The sequence below is a fragment of the Eptatretus burgeri genome, chromosome 12, assembly GCF_056783735.1.
Source record: "Eptatretus burgeri isolate ZD-2024b chromosome 12, Ebu_testis_v1, whole genome shotgun sequence".
NCBI lineage: Eukaryota > Metazoa > Chordata > Myxini > Myxiniformes > Myxinidae > Eptatretus > Eptatretus burgeri.
Genome location: NC_140972.1, coordinates 98,996,545 through 99,020,159, shown reverse-complemented (window position 1 = coordinate 99,020,159; position 23,615 = coordinate 98,996,545). Strand labels below are relative to the sequence as shown.

Below are 23,615 nucleotides of genomic sequence, written 5' to 3'. Positions count from 1 at the left end.
TCATATACAAATGTCATCCAATAGTCTGTTGAGCTTTGCACATACTCTGCTAGTCCTACACATGATGTTCTGTGTACCTGGTTAAGCTCCATCAGACCACCACCACCTCCTGCTCCTCCTCCTCCTCCCCCTCGTCTCAGTAAGTACAACCTCAGTATGCTGGTTTTTATGGGACATCTTGTGAATCGTTATTTTCCTCGTTTTGGTGTCTAGATTGTTGATCTCCAATTGTGGGCAGTTGATAATTACACAGCTCTATTGGAATACCAGCACTGTAAGTTGGTTTATAGCTTTGGTTTTGTTTCTTGGATAGAGGGATGACTTCAGAATTGGTCTTATTCTGCAGAGGTGCTCTCATGATTATTTTACGCATTTTTGGGGGTTGTACCTGGGGGCCTACATACGTGTGTGTGTGTGTGTGTGTGTGTGTGTGTGTGTGTGTGTGTGTGTGTGTGTGTGTGTGTGTGTGTGTGTGTGTGTGTGTGTGTGTATACAAACTTTTGTTTTTGGTTTATTCCTGTTGAACATTTTTTATTTCTTATTTCCAAGTATCTGTTGCCCATAGTTTTTTCAAATGTCTCAGATGTCTAAGACCCACATCCAATAATTGCATTGCCAGATCTGTCTCAGAAGATAGTACTTGAAGCCTTATTCCCATCATGTGTCCATTGTGACGTCTACAGTAGCAGGTCGGATCTGCCGCCTAACCCTGTAACTCGGGCCCTGGCATACGGAAGCAGTCTGTGTTCCATCACAAGTACAGGTGAGGTCTCAGGTTTGTCGTCGGGATTTGAAATTATTTAGTGTTTCGTAACATAATTGAACTCAAAATCTTAATCATATTTTGTAATATCATAGATTTGTGCAAGTACAGTAATACCTCACTTGGTGCTCAGGATGCGTTCCTGAGAGAAGAGAGCGCCAATCGAAAATGTGCAAAAAGCATTTGTTGTTTTTCAGGCTGAACAGTTTGTTTTGTATCCCACTGATAGGCTGGATTTGCATCCAGACCTGAACCATAATCTAGTCATCTTGTTCTTGTGACCTACCAAACTCTTCCACCGTTTCATCCGAATTCTTCCACAACTTTTTGAAATATCCTGCTCGCATACAGACAAACAAACAAGGATGAAAGCATAACCTCTGTCCACCTTCGGTGCTGGAGGGAATGCAGAAAATTAATAACTCCAGCGCTCGCAAAATAAATGCACCCACCACCATCGTTTGTATGCACACGCTCCTAGCCAATCAGGTGGAAGTGGGTCATATTTGGCTACGTTGACCGTTTTAACAATTCTCAACAATGCAGATAAGATAAAATCTTTGACAGAGTCCATCACTTTGATAACGAAAAACAAAGTTAACTTGTTCAAGGAGCAGTTTGTCGGAAAAGGTGGAGAGCCAGTTTGGCTTGGTTGGCCAGCTTTTCAGCATCGCAGTAACTTGTGTAGCATCTGTATAAGTGATGACGCCGTGAATGCGGATGGCCAGGCAGCCCTTGAATTCGTCAAGCTATTGTTAACTCTGCCACCAAAGGTGGATGGAGATTAGGTTTTCACCCCCTTTTTGTTTGTCTGTCTGTTCGTGAGCAGGATATTCCAAAGAGTTACAGATAGATTTGGACGAGAGTTGGAGAGGTTGGATGTTTGACAAGGACAAATTGATTTGATTTTTGTCTATCAGTGGGATACAAAATGTAAACTGTTCAGCCTGGTGGAGGTATGTGCTCTCCCGAGTGCTGTTCCATTTATTTTGTTTTCAGTACAAATTTTCTCTCGGACAAAGAGCTCTATAACAAACCAGCAATCTGTGGGATAGTGCTAAGTGAGGTATTACGATAATGGATAAAAACAAGGTTTAGTGGAAGATCTTTTATTAATGATTGATAATGTGCAGGGTGTTTTAAAAGTGCAGAATAATCAGGATATTTATTTTACAATTTTAATATAATAGTTACTCAAATTGCAAGCCACTGGCATGCATACACATTAATTCTTGATTGTGGGTTTATTTGAACGTTTTTTTTAACATTGACAAATCTATTTCAGCACATTTGTTTCTGATTTAATTTGTTCGATATTCAGTCGTATGTGGTCTCGTAGTACAAACCACTGATTTCAGGTGTCCCAAAAAAATCAAGTAGCATTAAATATGGACTTCGTGAATGGGGGTGGGGAAGGGGGGGTCATAGTCTATCGGACCACGACGCCTTATCCACCTCAAAAGGATTCTCAAAATAAACGACTACAGAGTTCATAGAACACCTTACCCTGTACAGTCGTGAGAAAAAAGGACATGGATAGGGTCTGCGAGTGGCAAATTTCATTGGTGGAGATGATGTAAAAGGCCATAATATTTTGTCCTAGTACTCCCAAAAATTCCACAGTTAGAATTATAGTATATGAGAGTTGTACTGTCATATACTATAGTTGGTAACAGGTCCGACTACAGTAGTCTGCAGAGAATTACGACAGGAAAGGAGTGCTATTTTGCCTGGGCCGCTATAAATCAGAAGGTTTTGAAAGTGTCAAGAAGATTTGTGTTCTTTAGTGTTCAAGTAGATAATTCAATTGAAATAAATGAAGATTGTAAAAGCCATATTAATAAAAAAGCATTTCAGAAGTTTACTGCCGATGATGCAGCGTCTTTTACGTCACCTTATTCAACACGTATTCCTGGTGTTGGCTTAATGGTTTTGGGTGGTGGGCTTGGGATCCGAAGATCCTGAGTTCAAACCCCGCTCAGATGTTGAATTAATACCAGGTTGGGTTGACTTTGTCTGTCATCCTTCCGAGGTCGGCAAAATAAGTACCAGCTTGCTGGTATCCTGTGTCGGAGTGGCGACACGTCCAGTATTGTACCCAATAGGCAAGGAGGCTGCTTCGGCAGCACCAACGCTCTGCACAGAGTATGGTCCCAATGGATGGAATCAACACGCAAGATTAGTCATTCCTCCCTGTTTGTGTTTTTGATGATGTTGCTAAAAACAGCAAGTTTCCTGTTTGGAATGATTTTCAATTTTGTTTGACTGTCAGGCAGACAAACAGGAAAAAAAAAAGAAAAGAAAAAAAAAGGGATCTCACGCCTAAGTGCACGTGCGTGATTGGGTAGTCAGGTTCCTTGTGTAATTTCGTTGGAATTTTTTGGAGAGGTTTAAAATCTATTTAAATAAAAAAATGATGTTTCACATTTTTTTCAACTTTTCGAAAGGTCGTTTTGGGGTGAAAAACGCTTTTTTTGAATTCCAATTTTAAAAAATCTGAAACAATACAAAATAACCAACTGATGATTGATTACTGTTAAATGGCGAACAATGGATTTTATAAGACCATAAAATGTTGCATTTTGACTGTCGGTTGCCATGGAAACAGCATTTTTGGAGTGGAACTCAGCAAGATATTTTTTGCCATGGACAGAATCAAGTACAAGCGGCTCTGGCCAAGGTACATATCTGACATGTACAGTATGCGCTTAAGACCAGCCATCCAGAGACCTTGAGGGAGCTCGAAGCAGGTAATATTTCAGTCACCAAGAATACTATCCCATTTGTATCGATCGGAGCAGACCACGCTGTTGAACATCTGAACAGGTTGCTGAAGGTTCACTCTGGTCCGATTGGCATAACAAATAATGCAAATGCCAGACAGTGATTCTTCTTGGCTGCACCTGAACTGTCACGCCTGTCTTGCGAGTTTAAGGGACAGTTTGGTCTGAAGGAAAGTGAGATCACTGAGCACCATGGCCTGTCTCCAAGTGTCGTCAAGCGTGAACGCGATGCAATTGACCGAATCAAGGCTGCCATACTTAGTCATGAAAATCCATTTGAAGTTTTGAGGGTAACCAGCTCTTCAATGTGGTCACCCACGCTTATGTGCCAGAAGAATTTGTACCATAGATCCAGCAGGGATGTCGACCAGAAGGATGCAATTGGCAACTTTGAATTCACTGTGACACCGAGGGCCCTGTTTGCACCAAACGGTAGCTTACTGTCATGCACCGACAAGTCGAAGCTAATCCACAACTTGGAGAAGTTTGCCAACAAGGAACCGTCTTTACCAGAAGATGAGCTTGATGCCACACACATGGAACCAGCACCCGCTGATGCTGTAATTGATGGCAGTACTAGCACGAAGGCCGCAGTCGTGGATGGAATGGTAGTTGTCCAGAAAATGACCAAGAAACCAGCAATGGTCGTGACGGTGAAGGAACTCTGTGAATGTTTCAATGATAGGGTGATGAGTCTGACCAGAGGCTTCGACCATGTAATTCTTGTTTTTGATACATACAAGCAAGATTCCCTCAAGAGCACAACAAGAGACAAACGACGTCAAGGAAAGGCACCAGTCCAATATCAGGTCAAGGATGATACCAGTATCAAACGCATCACGATGAGTCGATTTCTGTCTAATGATCAAACCAAGGCTCATCTGATGAAGTACTTAGCAGATAAAACTAGAATACAACCGCGATTCAACAAAGGTGGTAGTCGTTTCAGCATCTGAGCGGATGTCGAGCAACAAGGGTCTCCAATTTGAGGCGAATAACCATGAGGAGTCCGATACGTTGATGATCCAGCAAGCAATAGCTGCATCAGAGCAACACACGGGAGATATTGAGCTGACAATATTCTCACCTGATACAGATGTTCTGGTTCTTGCCATAGCAAACTATCATCTCCTGCCAAGACGCACATCTATCTCAATGGCATCTGGCATTGTCAAAATCGAGCCAATCTGGAAGGCCCTAGGTGAGGAGAGAGCCCAGGCATTGCCAGCCTTCCACGCATTCACAGGTGCCGATAATACTGGGCGGTTCGCTTGACATGGTAAGGCAAAGTGGTTCCAGTGCTACTTGAAGGCCGATGACGACATGGTAGATGCCTTTGCTCTGCTCTGTAAGGATGTTGAACTGTCAGAGGACCTATACACAACTTTAGCAAGATTTGTCTGTTCAGGTTATTGTCCAAGTGGTGTCAATATTTCCAGCATCCCTGAACTTCAGTGGCATCTCTTCTGTAAGAACATTGCTGAGAATGAGAAGTTACCACCAACTGTCGGTGCTCTGAGGCAGCATATCATGTGGGTACATATCCAGGCATACGTTTGGGGTCAAGCAGCAATTTCTCAGCAAACATTTCTTGATCCATTAAAGAATGGCTTCCACAAGGACACGAGTGGTCAACTCGAACCGACAACAACAGACATTCTCACTGCACCAAAGGCAATTATCGAGATGATAAGGTGCCAGTGCAAGACAGAATGTTCATCACAGAGATGTTCCTGCGGGGCCAAGAACTTAACATGCACTGATCTTTGCATATGCAGCACTTCGTGTGAGAATGACGAGGACTCAAACATTGAACGGCATGACCACGATAGTGATGATGACGATGGCAATGATGAGTGACATTAGAGACAGTGATGCCAATTGGCTACAAACTCATATTTGACATTAAGTACATTTCACTGATCACCATATTCATGCGTTACTTGTTTCCATGGCAACCATTGCTCAAAATACAAATATATTTATTCTATATTAAGAACTGTCCTCTAGTTAACAATTATGCATCATCAGTTGCTTGCTTGCGATTTAATTTTGAATTTTCAAAGCTGAAATTAAAAAAAATGGGTTTTTACCCCCAAAACGACCTATTTGACCACATTATATGCATTGAAAAAAAATGTGAAACATGCATTTTCTGTTTTGGAATTGTTTAAGCTTTCCAAAAATGTTTGGGTTAGCTACTCTCCAAAAAATTCCAACGAACGTCAAATTATGGACACAAAGAACCTGACTAGGGAAGAGATTCTGTACAATTTGCCAAATTCAGAGCCAAGTACTGTTCAACTACAGAGTCGTTTTCCAATTTGAGTTCAAAATATAATATTAAATTGAAATCAAGTTGTTCCTCCATTTAAGAATCGGTTGCACGAACCGGCAGAGACATTTTCTCTTCTTGCTTCATGCGCAGGGTGAAAATTAAAGATATTTCCTCTATTCCAGACTTTTGAAACACCCTCTATTATTCACTTGATATAATAATTGATGTAGTGGATTATATTATGATTTGGTAATGCAATAAACTTTCGATATGTTTTACTTTACAATAACACACACACATACACCGTTTATTTCAATAATGCTATTCCTCGCAAATGAAATCATTTATTGAACAGCATCGGCTATTCTGCGAAATCTTTTCAAGGATGTTGTAATTGATACAAATTCTGTAAATTCTACAAAGCACCAGATTAATACTTGTAATCACAGTGGGTATTGAACCCAGATGAGTATGCTTACTACCTCTGAGCTACCCTACCATACCTTACCATGGACTTTTTCAAATATTACTCGGTTTGAACATTGTCATGTATTTATCATTACTGTACACACTTTGTTGTCTCTTACCCCCTTGACCCCTTACCCCCCCTCCCCTCTTTGCTGAACTTTTTCCCCAAACAAGAGGTGATTCAATCTACAGCTCAGCTAAAAGGTTGTCGCTTGGTCTGTGTTCTCGAACTTTACTGTCCTGGGGGTGACAATGTCGAGGTTGTCCTAAACAGGGCTTATCCTGTGACTGAAATCTCCAATTCTGATTCGGTCCCAGAACCATCAACTTCAAGTCATTTTCCTGGTTCAATGTCAGTAGTATAGTCCTTGGACATAAAAAGCTTTAGTTATTCTAAATGTCACCAATTGAAATCTGGAGAGACATTGTTATCACCAATTAGAAGAGGTGTGAGAATGTCAAAAACAGTCACTTTGCAGCCTTTGTTAAATTTATTTTTATTTACTGCAAGGACTGTAATGTCAAGATATTGGTATCTCTCCCCATGTCGTCCTTCCTCCCACCCTGCTTTGTTACCTCCTCTTCATCTTCCCTCCACCCCCCCCCCGTTTTCCCCCACATGCTCCCTTTACCACCCTGATCTGCCCCTCATCGCTGCTCTCCTGCACTACTCTGCCCCTCATCTCACTCCCATCCTGCTCTGCCACCTCCTCCTCACCCTCCCCCCCCCCATTTTGCCACCTCACCCCCCACTCTGCTACCTCTTCCTAATCTCCCCCTGTTTTTCCCCCACCTCCTCCTACCTTACTCTGACACCTCGTCATTTCTGCCATCGTTGTCGTCCTCCCTCCCACCCTGCTTGCCTTTTCAACTTTGAAATTCAATGTTGAAGCTTTGTCAGAGTTTATTCCAGGTTCTGAAAGACATGGTTTTGTTTGTTTTATTCAACATAACTTAGAGATTAAAAAATATATATTTTGATATGATTTCCAGTGTTGAAAAGCTCAAAGTTTCGAAAACATTGTCGTTTTCTCTTTGCATGATAATTAAACAAGATGATAGTCCTCTCTGTTCTGTGGATGTTTCACATTCTGTAATGTGTTGACTTGCATTTCTATCAATAAATGCATTTAAGTGTGTAGTTCTGTGATCCTCCTTACCTGATGGTAATTTATATTTTATCAAGATGCTGATATCTACCACAAAAGACCCAATTACTCCCACCTCGCGGGTCGGTCAGAAAACTTTTTTGACACAAGTCTTTCATGAACCGGCCTGTCAGGGCTGACATTCGACTGACGGTGATTTTGGCAGGGAATTTGTCATTTTGTTCAGGGTGCTAGAGATGAACCAATTCTTTGTGAAATACACCATGGGATCTTCAACCTGCCCATGCTCTCTGAACACCACAACTTTGATTAAATCAGTTTATTTAATAGCTTGGAAAGGAGGGGACAGAGGTTTGATACCAACGTGATTTTACCGTCTGATGCCAACACGTGATTGCGCCATAATATATCGACACGTGATTGTACCATAAGATATGTGGTGGAGATTTCCAACCAAAAGAGAAAACCCTTTATAATGTAACAGATTGTTTATTATACAAAAACACATACAGTATGTCGAAAGAAGAGCTTGTCTCAAGAGTCCAAGCATATCTCTGCCTCTGAGCCAGAATACATGACCTTTTATACAAATGGAAATCAGGAAGGGTCAGAACAACACAGGGCATTTGGCCAATCAAACTACAAGAAAGCTTTGTTTACACACAAGGTCCTTTGAGCAAAGGGAAAGCAATCTTGTGCATCATTAAGCAGATGATATTGTTACGGATTCGCGCCCGCCGGCGTGCTGACGGCCACGTAACTCGAATCACGGCACGTCGCCCACCGGACGGACAATCCAGTCGTGACCCTCTCGGACTAACGCCGGGAACCAGTCACGGGTGGACCTTTCGGTCTCACCGCGATCGAGCCAATCAGCCCCCGCGTGGGATAGGGTTGCTCGCCAAATTCGACCTACCTAAGTACCCACACGGAGGGTAGACCGGGCGATCGCACCTCGCCGCAGGTCGACTTCGGACACGGGCCACTTAAGCGACCCGTTCCGTACTATCGGGATAACCGAGCGGTGTTATTCGTCGACCTCGACGGTTCGATTAATTATCGGGCGTATTCAGCCCACTACCAACCCTTTACGTGAAGCAAGATGAGGATTCAATGAAAGAAATGACGAAGCGAAGCGGGAAACAGTTCAACACAAAGCACATTTATTCGCGCTGAACGGAAAGCACACATATTCAATTCCACCAAAAGCACATAGAAAAGAAAAAAAAACACTGCAATTCCACCAAAAGCACATAGAAAGAAAAGAAACACAATGCAATTTTTACACAAAAAGCAAATGTAAAAGCGAAGACACAATGCAGATCTAATACCGATTACGCGAGCACACGGCAACACTTATACAATTTTACTTCACAGACGGCGCCGACAACACATACCCAAAACCAAGAAAAAAAGAACACCCTCAAAGATGAGGCGGGCCTGAGGCCGAGACCGGGTCGGGCCTACCCGTCTGGTGATGAGACGCGGAGCGGTGATGGTGCCTCAACTCCGCGGGCCTCGCGGGCAGTGTCTGGTAGGGGGTGGGAAAGGGGCCCCCTTGGTCGCACTATCTCAGCGCGGGGGGGGGGGAAACAGGAGGGGGTTGCTGATGCTCGGGGTATAGAGGATTTCCACTCTGCCTCGAGTCCCGCGACGAGCATCTCCACCTCGAGCAGGTCGCGCCGTCGGCCTCCCTGGCGTGCAGCTCCCTGCACGACGCGAGCACCCCCTCGTCTGCCCTCGCCGCCTCTCCACAGCTCCGTCTCCTTTTGCTCCGACTCCAACGCACACGACGATGACCAACTCCTTCTGGCTTCTTCTTCCCAACTCCACCACCCGCGAAGTCTTAACTCTCTATCCCCATTGGCCCGAGAAAAAGTGGGCGTGAATGCTTTTTGATCCATAAATTTGCATATATCGATCGCCCTCCAACGCCCTGGAGGCGGGGCCAAATCACCCCTCGCTCACCGATTGGACGGCAAAAAGTGGGCGTGTCGTTTTTGATCCGTTTTTGAAGCACAAAATCCGTGATTTTGTACACGCTGTTCGGCGCGCGCCCTGCACGAGTCCAACACCGGTACCCACAAGCGGCGCAAGAACGGTGGTGATGCGACGGTTTTGAGGTGTGACGTGAAGGTCGTGGCGGTTGTGGTGAAGCGGCGTTGTGGTTGGTGGTTGATGTTGTGACTGGTGGTGGTAACAATGGCGGTTGGTCCAAAATAAAGATAGTAAAAGAAAAACGGCTATCCTGAAGAGTCGCAGCACGCATAAATGACGTGTATTCCCACTAGACAACGGGTTTGGGCCTAACTACACATATACTTACCGAGATACCTCACCTAAGGGACCTGAATGGTGGTTTGCGAATTTGGTAACCACAACAATATTGTGAAAGAATGCGTGTGTTCCTTCAGGGTGTGTGTACGCAGAAAACCTTCATTTACTTTAGACAATGATGAGCATTTATCTGAGCATGCAGATAGAGCATTGCTTTTGCCGAACAATTGGAGGTCTATGACCTCTGCAGTTTGATGAGACTCCTGTTGATAAAAGGACAACGGGAAGACAGAGTTCATGTTTGTATAACTTTGCAATTGAATGGGAAGCCAGAGTTAGAGACTCATGCCTCTGGGGATCAGACTCTGGCGTCACCAAAGTAATTCTCCCCATTTTGCCAACCAAGTGGAAAAATATAAGATTATATTGTTACATAGTTAACTAACATACTATATCTATTTATTTATAAAACAACCTTCAGTATGCAATGATTTATCAAGTATATTTTGGAGTAACAAATCTAACGGAGGGGGACATATTTCCTTTAACTAAGCATGGACCAATAATAAGATATTTCACCAGGTCCGGATGTGCTTAGGCCAGCATGGGGATTATACATTCATTATTATTATTGCCATATGGTTTGAAATGTTCGCTTTGAGTGGTACAGTGATGGTGTTGAGCATTTACTAGTGGATTCAGGCGAGCACTTTCTCAACAATGAGAAAGGCAAACAATATATTAATCGATGATTCTAAGTTTTTAAAAAGATATTGTTGCGAATTCGCACCCGCCAGCGTGCGAACGGCCACGTAACTCGAATCGCGGCACGTCGCCCACCGGACGGACAATCCAGTCGTGACCCTCTCGGACTAACGCCGGGAACCAGTCACGGGTGGACCTTTCGGTCTCACCGCGATCGAGCCAATCAGCCCCCGCGTGGGATAGGGTTGCTCGCCAAATTCGACCTACCTAAGTACCCACGCGGAGGGTAGACCGGGCGATCGCACCTCGCCGCAGGTCGACTTCGGACACGGGCCACTTAAGCGACCCGTTCCGTACTATCGGGATAACCGAGCGGTGTTATTCGTCGACCTCGACGGTTCGATTAATTATCGGGCGTATTCAGCCCACTACCAACCCTTTACGTGAAGCAAGATGAGGATTCAATGAAGGAAATGACGAAGCGAAGCGGGAAACAGTTCAACACAAAGCACATTTATTCGCGATGAACGGAAAGCACACATATTCAATTCCACCAAAAGCACACAGAAAAGAAAAACACAATGCAATTTACACAAAAAGCAAATGCGACAATGCAGATCTACTACCGATTACGCGAGCACACGGCAACACTTATACAATTTTACTTCACAGACGGCGCCGACAACACATACCCAAAACCAAGGAAAGAATACCCTCAAGGATGAGGCGGGCCTGAGGCCGAGACCGGGTCGGGCCTACCCGTCTGGTGATGAGACGCGGAGCGGCGATGGTGCCTCAACTCCGCGGGCCTCGCGGGCAGTTTCTGGTAGGGGGTGGGAAAGGGGCCCCCTTGGTCGCACTATCTCAGCGCGGGGGGGAAACAGGAGGGGGTTGCTGATGCTCGGGGTATAGAGGATTCCTACTCTGCCTCGAGTCCCGCGACGAGCGTCTCCACCTCGGCCAGGTCGCGCTGTCGGCCTCCCTGGGGTGCAGCTCCCTGCACGACGCGAGCACCCCCTCATCTGCCCTCGCCGCCTCTCCACAGCTCCGTCCCCTCCGCTCCGACTCCAACGCACACGACGACGACCAGCTCCTTCTTGCCAACTCCACCGCCCGCGAAGTCTTAACTCTCTGTTCCCTCTCGACTCTACTACTCACTGGACTGACGAACACGGTCGCTTATATCAGCCCCGTGGCTTCGCCCTCTCATCTTTGACCCCCTCCCTTCGACCTTTCACCTCGCTCCCCATTGGCCCGAGAAAAAGTGGGCGTGAATGCTTTTTGATCCATAAATTTGCATATATCGATCGCCCTCCAACGCCCTGGGGGTGGGGCCATTGCCGCCCTCGCTCACCGATTGGACGGCAAAAAGTGGGCGTGTGTCGTTTTTGATCCGTTTTTGAAGCACAAAATCCGTGATTTTGTACACGCTGTTCGGCGCGCGCCCTGCACGAGTCCAACACCGGTACCCACAAGCGGCGCAAGAACGGTGGCGATGCGACGGTTGCGAGGTGTGACGTGAAGGTCGTGGCGGTTGTGGTGAAGCGGCGTTGTGGTTGGTGGTTGATGTTGTGACTGGTGGTGGTAACAATGGCGGTTGGTCCAAATTAAAGATAGTAAAAGAAAAACGGCTATCCTGAAGAGTCGCAGCACGCATAAATGACATGTATTCCCACTAGACAACGGGTTTGGGCCTAACTACACATGTACTTACCGAGATACCTCACCTAAGGGACCTGAATGGTGGTTTGCGAATTTGGTAACCACAACAATATATATATATTTATATATATATATATATATATATATATACAGGGTGCCCAGTGGTCCCACATTTTTGAAAAAAATCCCACATTTTTGTCAGACCTTTAAAAATTGTAATGGCTACAGCAAATTTTTTAGCATTGTTAAGCCCAAAAATCTGGTAGGGTTTTGCACCCCTGGCCTCTGGAGCATTTTTTAGGTGTCATTTAATGCACTTTCAATCTTTCTGCTGTGGTAATAAATATAAATAATTGATGGATATCATGGTTATTATAAAATAACACATTTCTCTTCATCATCATGTTCATTGTATTTGTGATGGTTTTTTAATGCTGAAAGTGCAAGACAACACCATATTGTGATTGCGTATTTATAAATGGCTATTAAAAGATGTACCATTTGAGGTACTTATTTGGAATACTGGTAATGCTGGTACATGTAATGTTAACATTCACAACAATTTAACTTGCATACAAGGTGTTTTTTTCCCTTTCATGATACATGTATATTGGATTGTTGCTTGGCATATACATGTATATACAATTCCTTAACCTATTTGCTTTCCTGCTTACAGGTGTAGCTGTAGAATCTGTTTTACAAGCAAGAGAACATATTATTAATTCATCAAAATGCCACGACATACAACAAAATTTAATGAAAATTGGATGAATAGTGTGGACAAGAATGGGCATGCGCTTAGTCAGTGGGTACAAAAGAAATCAGACCAGGAAGCTCATTGTGCGTTATGCAAGAAAGACATTGATATTAGCAATGGTGGTATTTATCAACTGCAAAGACATGCTGAAGGAACAAAGCATATTAGAGTGGCTAAAACTGCAATTGCATCTGGACAGTCAAAGCTGAAAATTGGGTCAGGTGGGGTATATTTGTCACAAGCATCAACCTCTGGAGCATCCCAAAAATGGACTCTTTCACACCAGGACAAAGTTACAAAAGCAGAAGCTATATGGGTCATGAAAGTTGCACAATACAATTTATCTTTCAGATCATGTGATAAGATAGCTGAAACATTTCAAGAAATGTTTGCCGACAGTGATGTTGCAAGGGATGTGAAACTTTACTGTAGTGAAGGCTCATATGTAGTCTCACATGGACTTGGTTCTTTCTTTCATGAAAATCTTGTTACAAAGATTAGGAACACTTCTACATTTTATGCCATCTTGTAAGATGAAACTACGAATGACCAGATGAAAAAGCAACTAGATATCCATATTCGTTTTTGGAATGATGGATTGATTGACACATGCTACCTGAAGTCAAAGATGTTGGGTCATTCAACAGCTCAAATTCTGAGGGACACCCTTTCAGACGCATTGGAAGAAGATGGTCTTGATTTAAAAAACATGATTATGCTGGGAATGGATGGACCTAATGTAAACAAAGCATTATGGGTAAAAATGGATGCAGACTGCAAGGCTGCAGGTTCCCATGGGCTTGTTGATGTAGGATCATGCAACATACACACAGTACACAATGCATTTGGAAAAGCAATGGGTGTTCTAGAATCGTGGGGCATAGACAGTTTTCTTGATCAGCTATTCAAGTTCTTCCATCAAACTGCATCACGTAAAGAGGACTACTCCCAAATTCAAGCTTTGGTGGAGGTGGAGAACCATGTTCTTCTACACTATGTTAGCAATCGATGGTTGAGCATTGGCCCTGTATTGGAAAGAGTGATAGAGCAATGGAAAAGTTTGGTTGAGTACTTCACTGTCTTCCTCCCAAAAGAAAATGTGAAGCTGCTTATCTCTCGTCAGAGATACAAAGACGTTAGAAAACAGCTGTCTGACCTGACCCTGCTCAGATTGCACTTCTTGCAGTACCTTACCAGTGCATTTAATGGGTTTCTCACTCTTTTCCAGTCTCAAGAGCCACTCATACATGTCCTTTATTCAGAGCTCTCAGATCTCTTGAAGAACATACTTAAGAAATTTCTGAAATGTGAAGTCATAAAAGACAAAGAAGGCCAAGATTTGCTTGATACTGACATTATGAAGAAGCACCTGATGTTATCTAATGACCGCTTTGCCATTGGTGAATCAACAAGACAGCTTCTGCCAAAGAAGAACATCACTCCATTGGATAAAGTTGGTTTCTTCTCAGATGTCAAGGATGCATATGCTGCTGTAGCAAAGCATTTGATTAATCGCCTTCCACTGGACAATTCTTTGCTGAGGCGATTACGTTTCTTACATCCACTGATGAGACAGCAGGAGAAATCAATGGATTCTATCAAAGCAACTGCCCGGAAATTTCCTCATATCTTTTCTGATAAAGACATAGATCAAATTGGTGATGAATGGATGCTATACCAGGCTGAGAATGAAATCAATGAATCCTGGTTCATGGAGGAAGGAGGCTCATACCAGAGAGTTGATAGATATTGGGCCAGAGTGTTGGATGTGAAGACCTCTACTGGCAAAGAGAAGCACCCCATTCTTGGACAGTTTGTGAAAGTTGTTTTGGCCATATCACATGGACAGGCTGATGTTGAAAGGGGTTTTTCACTGAACAAATATACAGTCACTTCACAGAGAACCCATCTGAGTGAAAATGCTGTGAATGGTTTGAGAACCATAAAAGATGCAGTGACCCATAATGGAAAGGGTGAACCATGCTAAGTTCCAGTTACCAAATCGATGCTGGAGAGTGTGCGCCAAGCACACAGGAAATACAAAGCAGATAGAGATGCAAAACAGGAGATGGAGAAACAGAAGCTAAAAAAAGAAGCTGAAGAAAAAGAGCAGTAAAAAGCAAAGGATCAGATGGAGCTCCAAAAGACTGAGGAGAAACAAAAAACTCAGGGAACAGGACAGACTTCAACTAGACCTGAAAACAGCTGATAAACTTGTGGCTGAAGCGAATGAACGTCTGAAGAAAGCTCTGGCATCAAAATCTCAAAGAATGGTAGAAATTTGTGCGGCTCAGGCCCTCCTTGAATCAGGACATAATAAGCTCTTACAAACCAATTCCAGCTTGGAAAAATTGGAAAAAAAAAAAAACCGTCTTGGTGCAGAAAAAGAAAATTGTAATGTGGGTGATCAGTGTGATCTTCCTCTCAGGTGAGGGTGATGGTGTTAGTGGTGATGGGAAATAAATGGAAACAGTCCTAATGTATGATATGTTTGAAGGAGTTAATCTGTTAAATCATAAACCATGTAAATAAGTTTCATTGTAATAAAGTTTTTTCATGGGTGCTATGATGACTTTGCTTTGTTCAGCCATTGAACCTGGCATCATGTATGGTATCACATTTATATATTATGTTCTTTTGCATATGAATAGGGCTATTTTCACTTTTTGCATTAAAGACCTCACCGAAGTAAGACAGATTTATTTTCACATGTTATTTATAATTCAATGCTAGGGAAATGATTTTATGATTTTTTTCTCCATAATAGTAATACTGTTTATATTTTATGTTCTAAAGCCCACTTGGCACTGATAGTTGAACTCTAGAATGTAACCAGTTTGTGTTATAACATCTTAAATAAAAAACTAAAGTGTTTTGAAAGTCCAATATTAATGTGTTATATTTGCATAGTGTACACTCTTGAATTTGTGCATTTTAATTAAGATTACATATACTGAAACATGTACAATAGTATAAAGGCTTTCATCAATGCTAACTTAATCATAAGGTATACATGATATTTATGCAACCATAGGCTATACATGTACTAAGTAAGATGATGTAACCATATAGAAACTATATTGCTTCATGTAGTAGTTATTACGTATATATTTTAATTGAAATAGGTGGATATAGGATGTTTACTGCTTATAATGTTGATACCATACAATCTGAGCACCCTAATGAGTTTGATAGCTTTAACTGCATTCAAATTTTGAAATCCCACATTTCTTTTTTGCCAGCCACTGGGCACACTGTATATTATTCACTGTATATTATATAAAATATATTTTCTATTTCAGATTTAATACATTTATTTGAATATCAAGTTTTAATTCTCAACATTTTATTATTGTTTTTATCACCCTCAAACCCATCATGCTAATTTCCGAGAAATTGCATCAACATAGCCAACGATATGTGCAGCACAGGCAAAGATTTGGAACGCATAGCGTCCTCACTGAAGGCCAGCATGCCTTTTGGACGCTGTTCCAGGAATCCTTCTGAACTTGAATCAAGGTGGTGAACTTGAGGACACATTTTAATACACAGCTTTAGGGTAGATTTCCAAATCCCAGTTTTGCGTGTAAAATGCTTGTGACTGTGTTTAAAATTTAAAATTTATTTTAACTACATATTCTTGCAGGGACTTTTTAGGTCATCTCTACCGAGATGACCTAATAAAGCTGGACCAAATGTCCGTCCGTACTTCCGTCCGTCCGTCAACAATTTTTCTTTCCGATCTTGATGAAACTTAGTATGTGGGTAGAGGTCGATGAGTGTTGCACAACGATATAACTTTTGTCTGGGTTCAAGGTCAGGGTCAAGGTCACGAGGTCACATAAGTTATAAAAATCGGCATTTTCAAAACCTATCTCGTCTGCCATTCTACAAGATATTCGGCAACCGTTAATTGATTATGATAGTAAAAAATATTATCTTGTATCAAACCGGACAGATTTTTGAATTTCCTTCCCGTTTGACAGTCACGTGATCTGGAAGATGGTCAAAAACGCCGATGCGATTCACAAAGAAGGAAGGAAGGAGAAATGAAATATAAATATAAAACACATTTTTAGCCTTTTATATTTATACATTTTCCGCCGAAGGTGCAAAAGTTTCAAAACCCGAAATGTAAACGTCGGCATTTATTTTCAAAATATAATTTCGTGCGCGCGCCCCAAAATGCCGAGTCATCTTTAACCAAACTGCGCAGTAGAACTGCGCAGTAGTCTTCGGTCATAACTGAACATTGAGAACTTGTGGTATTATAGAGATGACCGTCACCCCCACACAGGGGTAATTTTTATATTTGCAAAGTAACTTTGGAATAATAATGATCATTTCGGGAACTTTTCAAGCAGAATTTTCTGAATTTCTTGCTGCATCTGTTCACAAAATATTGTTTTTCATTCTTTATATTTTTCTCAGAGACATGAAGAATTTGGCAATGTGAAATTTACTAATACAAGCCCAATTCAAGGTTTGTACTCAAGCTCAATGATAGTTTCAGATACTCAAACAGAAAAATAACCGTAAAAAGCTCCAGCAAACAAACAGCAATAACAGTGATTCTTCCCAGAAGAATATCTCAGTGGCTCTCCATGTGCTGTGTTTCTGTGGTTGGAGCAGCTTGGTTTATTTATTTTCACTTTTCATGCCCTATGCAAATCCAGTAACTGCTCTTCATAATATAATATTACAATTCATAAAAACATTAGTTGAGGCCTATTAAAGTACAATAACATATTTTATTTATTATTACTAGCAAATACAACCTGTCGTTTTGAGGGGTGAGGGTAGAGGGAGGGTGAGGAAGGAAGAGGGGGGGAGGAGTAGAGGGACGGTGAGGAATGGCGGAAGGGGGTAGAGGGAGGGTGAGGAAGGGGGAGAGGTGGGGAGAGTGCCTCACCAAATGTTGCTATACATTGCTTGAGGAAGGTGTGTGTGTGTGTGTGTGTGTGTGTGTGTGTGTGTGTGTGTGTGTGTGTGTGTGTGTGTGTGTGTGTGTGTGTGTGACAGACAAACAAAGAGAGAGAGAGAGAGAGACAGACACACACACACACACAGAAAAAGAGAGAAAGATGAGGGGTGGAGATGGGGGTATCAAAGAGGATGATGTTATGTTTAATGACTAAACACAAAAAGAAAATCTCATGTCAGAATAGCTGTACACACAGCGACACAACAGAGTGTGTAATGTTAACCACAGGCAAATCTGTAAAACCTTTGATGTCCCTGTTCCAGAAAATTTGTGGCAACATGACCCAAAAGCAATCACTGAAAACATTAAAGTACCGCTCACGTATGACCTCATGATCCCATCGAGCGTGAACATTGAAAACAAAGCATTGTGACCAGATATCAGACTTGGGGACAAAAAAAAGAAAGAAGGCATTTCTAATTGAGGTGTTAATACCAGTGATTTTGAAATAAACTATGCAGAAATAGAGAAAATGGCCAAATACCAAGACCTCAAGATTGAAGTAAAAAGACCTTGGAAGTTGAAGAGATCCGAAATTGTACCAGTGATCATTGGAGCAATTGGAATGCTGAGAACGAACCTGAAAGAGATCTTAAAAACCATCCCTGGGAATAGTACTACAAATTAATTACAGTTGGAAGGTCTCCAGGACTTAGTGACGAAACTCAAAAGAGCACTCGGCACAAAACTTTGAGAACAAAACGTCACACCTTCGTCCATGATTCGTGACCCCCTTACCGAAACGGAGGTGGATACTGCGAGACCTGGGAGGACTCTGCTCCACCTTTTGAAACTCACAAATGGAGATAACAAGCAGTAACACACACACACACACACCAGTGTGAAGTGTGGTGGTAATACAGTTTCTATACATTAACACACGTGTAAATGCACACACGCATAAAGTACATAAAAACCACAAACAGGAAGATTTACCTTAAACTAGAGTTCTTTGAAAGAGGAATTCAAGTGGGAAATTTGCGAAATGCAATTCAAAAACATATCAAGGCACAAAACACAAAATATACTCGACACCTTCACAGCGAGAACAAATATGGTGAACACGTGGTCGGATGGACCTTCTTGTTTTTATATATATGTTTCGATGTCGAAGTGACGGTTCATAAGGAATGGCTGGCTTGGCAAGTGATGAGCATCACTTAAACATCATATTAAACACACCTCCTGGAGACGCCGAAATGTCAAATTGGACAAGTGAACACTTGTTTTTTTCAGCAGTCAAAACTGCTACTTAGTTCAATTCTGAAGCTGAAATTTTGTAATTTGGCTTAGTTTTAGAGATTCTCAAGGTTATGGAATGTGTGGAAATGAAATAAAGCCACGAACACTGTCAGCTCCAGGCATTTATAAATATTGCGATAGGTGATCTCTGAACCCCCAATTCCCATAGACTGAAGTCGTTTAAAGGGGCCATGATGTGGATAATCTGTGTGATGATGTAATCTTTATACCTTGGCCGTGTGCACTGAAAAAATCATCACAAGCCATCATCAAGTTTGGTCTCAAAACTTTAGCAAGTGATCCCTCCAATTGATCCATCAGATTTAACAGGACTTAAGGTTAAATATAAATAATCACAATAAGTCCTGTTAATTGGATTGAGAAATTTGATGGTGTTGGCTTTGATTAATTATAATTATTTATCAATGTGATTGTGTGACTGTTCGAATGAATATTAATCGGAAAGGAATATTTCATACACCATTGAACAGGTAATTGAACAACTTTTCAAATGATAACTTTCAACGAACAGTTTATTCAAACTGAGATAAGAGCATGCTAAATAACCATAACCCCAACATTTCAGAGGATGTAGACCGCTTCACTCGATTCAGGGTACCCATCAATAAAATTCCATCCCAAGATATTTCATGTTAACATCTTTTTATCGCCCAGGACATCCCAACGAACAAGAATATACCAACCAAGTAGAGTTCTGGGGGTGGGGAGGTAGGGTTGTGGGGGGGGGGGGTTTGCACTCCAGCCCTGTCCAGCCCACAGACCAACAGCAAGCCACTTGCTACGAACACATTCCAGAAAACCATTTTGTAAAGTGATTGTCATTCATGGTGGTATGTTATGTACAGTTACACAACAATTGGTGATTGATAGACGTATGATAATTAATTATCTATGCAGTACTGTATAGTCACACATACACACAGATACCTACGCACGCACGCACACACATACACAAACATACACACAAACATACACACAAACATACATTCATACACACAAACACACACACACACACAATAAAACCTCCCCCTCACCTCACACACTCAAATATTCCTCACACTCAAACATTTCCCCGCACCCCACACACTCAAACCTTCCCCCACACACTCAAACCCTCACACATACTCCACACACTCAAACCCTCCCCTCCCCCCACATCCTCATCTTGCCCCCACATGCCCTCCCCCCCATCCTGCACCATTCCAGTACCTCCTCCCCCCATATCTCTAACTGTGTGGACATCAAATATCCGAGGTTTTCACTCTAACCTGGCACTGATCTTCAGAGTTGTTCATATGTATGTTGTATCGTCCTCCTAACAGTGACGACTCCATCTATATCTCTCTCAGACAACATGGACAAACCTTTAACCACTCATCCCAACTCTCTCTTTCTCATATGTGGTGATTTCAATTGTCACCACACAACTTGGCTGGGTGTTGGTACCTCTCTCACCAGCCACAGAACTTCTGCAAAGGATTTCTGTGACTCCATGGCACTGACTCGATCTGTGAACTTTCCAACCTGGATTCCTGGTGATCAGATGCAGGAAAGTATTGATAGTTGCTTGGATTGGGCAAAAGATTGTCAGATGTAATTTAACCTGAGCAAGTGTAAGGTGTTTGGGATGGGAAAGAACAATGAAAATTGAGACAAGTCTGAAGACGACAATGGTTCACGAGCAGTATTTTCTAAGTTTTTGACCTTGTGACCTTGACCTTGGGATGAAAAATCGGACAACGACAAGTTTTCGATAATTCATTTTGCTATTCAAATACTGAAGAACCCATTCCATTACAGTCAATTCCCTCGGAGAAGATAGATTTTTAATCCGACTACCCCCTAAAAACGGCTATTCCGCCCACAATGGGCGGAGCACACCCTCATCCAGGAAAACACAACGAGACATTGATATCGAACACATAACCAAGTTTCATCAAGGTCGGATCAAAGTCCACGGAGTTATGCTCTGGACAGACAGACACACAGACATAACGAATATAGTGGTCACTGGCTGGTGCTCGTGAACCAATTACAGGATGTAAGGGGTAATTTTGGAGTGTGTTACACAGGAGAAGGATCTGGAGGTGGTAATAAATATGGGAGGAAAGAAGGCAGCACAGTGCCAGGCAGCTATAGGTAGAGCAAATAGGGTTTTAGGTTGTATTCGGAGGGGGATCATTTATAAATCAAAAGGTGGTGTTAACATTGTACAGGAATTTAGTGAGGGCCACATCTGGAATAATGTGTGTAGTTTTGGTCACCACAACTCAGGAAGGACAGAGATGCCATACAGAGGGTTCAGCGCAGGGCTACAAGATTGATTCTGGGCCTAGCTAGACTCAACTATGAGGAGTGGTTGAAGGAGACAGAGCTATATACACAAGAAAGGAGGCAGTTAACAGGTATATCACAGAGAGGTTTAAGATCATGAAAGGTAGAGATAAAATAAGGGCAGAATAATTATTCAGCAGAGTAGACAATGAAAGGACCGAGGGCCACAGCCTGAGAGTAAAGAAGATGGGAATTAAGACGGTAGAAAGGTGGGGGACTTTTAATCGGAGAGTAGTTAATGCATGGAATGGTCTCCCTGGAAAGGTAGTGTCATGAGAAAACAGTGGATACATTCAAATTGGAATTAGATCGGTACCTGGAAGTTGAGGCGACAGATGGGATATGGATGTTGGCAGGACTTTTTGGTAGTTTGAGCATTGATGGGTGATTGTGTTCATGTGTACGGAGTGTTGTTGGTGGGGATCTCGTCAAGGGGTGAAGTGTGGTCGATGTTTTTACCCAAGCCCATCTACGCCCATGCCCCCTCCTCCTGGAAGTAAAAAAGAAAAACACAAAAAAAATGCAAAACAAATCTCACAAAAAACACTTAATAATAATTTTAAAAAATGAAAATACATTTTTCTTGTTTTGATCCAGTATTGATGAATTGGTGCGGTGTTGATGTGGCACAGGCATGATGGACAGAATGGCTTCTACCTGCATCAAATTTCATTGTGTGTATCCTTTGGGTGTCAAACAATGCAATGTGTCATTTTCAATGACTGCTCAACACTTTAATTTTGGATAATAATATTATTTCTTTCTCAAAATCGATTTTTATTTTAATTGAACATGATCATCCTTATTTCTTATTTCGTCTTTTCATGATTGTGTTTGTTTTTGAAATGAAATGGGAAATGTATTTAACCATGATGCTTGAAAAGAGTATGTGGAGGTTATTATTTGATAGTATTTGTGGTTAGACTGTCATGTTCCTTTGGGTGTGCAAGTCACATGATATTTTTGAAAGGTTGACTTTGTATTATTTATGATATTTCCAAGAGATGAGATGAATATGAGTCAAAAGAGAAGTGATTATGTTGGGACGTATTTTACGTTTTTACGATTTCCCTCTCCAGTGGAGTGGGTGCATTACATTTTCGGCCGTTTGTCGGTTTCTTTGTCTGTTTGTTTCTGTCTATCAAAAGAAAAGAACAATTGGAATGTGAGTACTTCGATAACTTGTGGACCATAAAACCACATAAAGATGTCCTGTTGAGGGTCTTCGTTCATTGATTGCTCTTTCTAGTTCTTTATGTTTTTGAAACGAAAGAAATGTGTTTATCCAACTTGCTTGAGCAAAAATTTATTGGGGTTATTATTTGATACAATTTGTGGTTTTACTGTCATATTCCTTTGGGTGTCAATGAAATTGAGGGCATTCGTGGACACCCGGTCGCTTCTGCAGTGTGTCGACCATTGCTCGCTTGGTTCTTGGCACCCTCGATGCTCGTTGTCCCAATATCTGGTAGAATCCTGGTGGGCCGTATATTCTTTGTCTCCCTTTCCCTCTGTCACTCATTTGCAGTTACCTGATGATTCTATCTGGCTGCCGATAGCCCGACTCGCTGTATGGTGTGGACCTGGCTTCATGGTGCTTACCTTGGCATCTGCTTGCCTTTTTTGGCCCCATTGCCACCGTCCGACTCAGGACCATTTCAACTGAACCAGGACCGTGCGATCATGATTACTGGGATGCACCTCAACTCCCTCGATCGAGGGCTTGGGAGTAAGCCACCCAGGGCCCAGAGAACGACCTTGGAACCCAGCTCAACATCGGTGGGTGGGCAGATCGAGAACGCACACCACCCTTGAGGGTGCAACCGAGGGTAAAATCGATCAGTGAGACCTTCTCTGCTCAACAGTGACCGCCATCTCACAGGTTGAAAGAAGTAGGATGATCCAGAGGGAACTCTGTGGATATGGGTCATCAAACACAGGATCACCAGCAAAGGGGAGTGACACCCCATTGCCATGATCCACCACTATGAGAATAATTCCCTTTTCCCTTTCGACAACCACCAGCCTTCGTCATCGTCCTCACCCCAACTTTCCAAAGGTGTTTGTGTTTCCAAAGGGAAACACAAACACCAAAAAAACTCATGCTCGGCCACAACAGAGAAACTCATGGGAACTAATCGGCAATTCGGAGAGCATGGCCCTGTGTACGGGGCGCGCGATTTCCACAGCCCGCAATGGGTGCGTATTCGCCCGGCCAAGGGAATTGTTTTC

The 23,615-nt window shown here is 42.5% G+C and overlaps 1 protein-coding gene across 2 annotated transcripts in view; it reads left to right on the top strand.

Moving 5' to 3' along the window:
• The window catches only part of RADX (RPA1 related single stranded DNA binding protein, X-linked), a 53,453-nt gene extending 46,020 nt beyond the window's left edge, over nucleotides 1-7,433 (top strand). For both annotated transcript variants that reach the window (XM_085849059.1, XM_085849060.1), the window contains exons 13-14: nucleotides 620-763; nucleotides 6,467-7,433. In XM_085849059.1, the coding sequence (XP_085705185.1) occupies nucleotides 620-763; nucleotides 6,467-6,657 (335 nt within the window). In that variant the 3' untranslated portion in view covers nucleotides 6,658-7,433. The remainder of the gene's footprint in view (nucleotides 1-619; nucleotides 764-6,466) is intronic.
• Nucleotides 7,434-23,615: the final 16,182 nt, after the last annotated feature.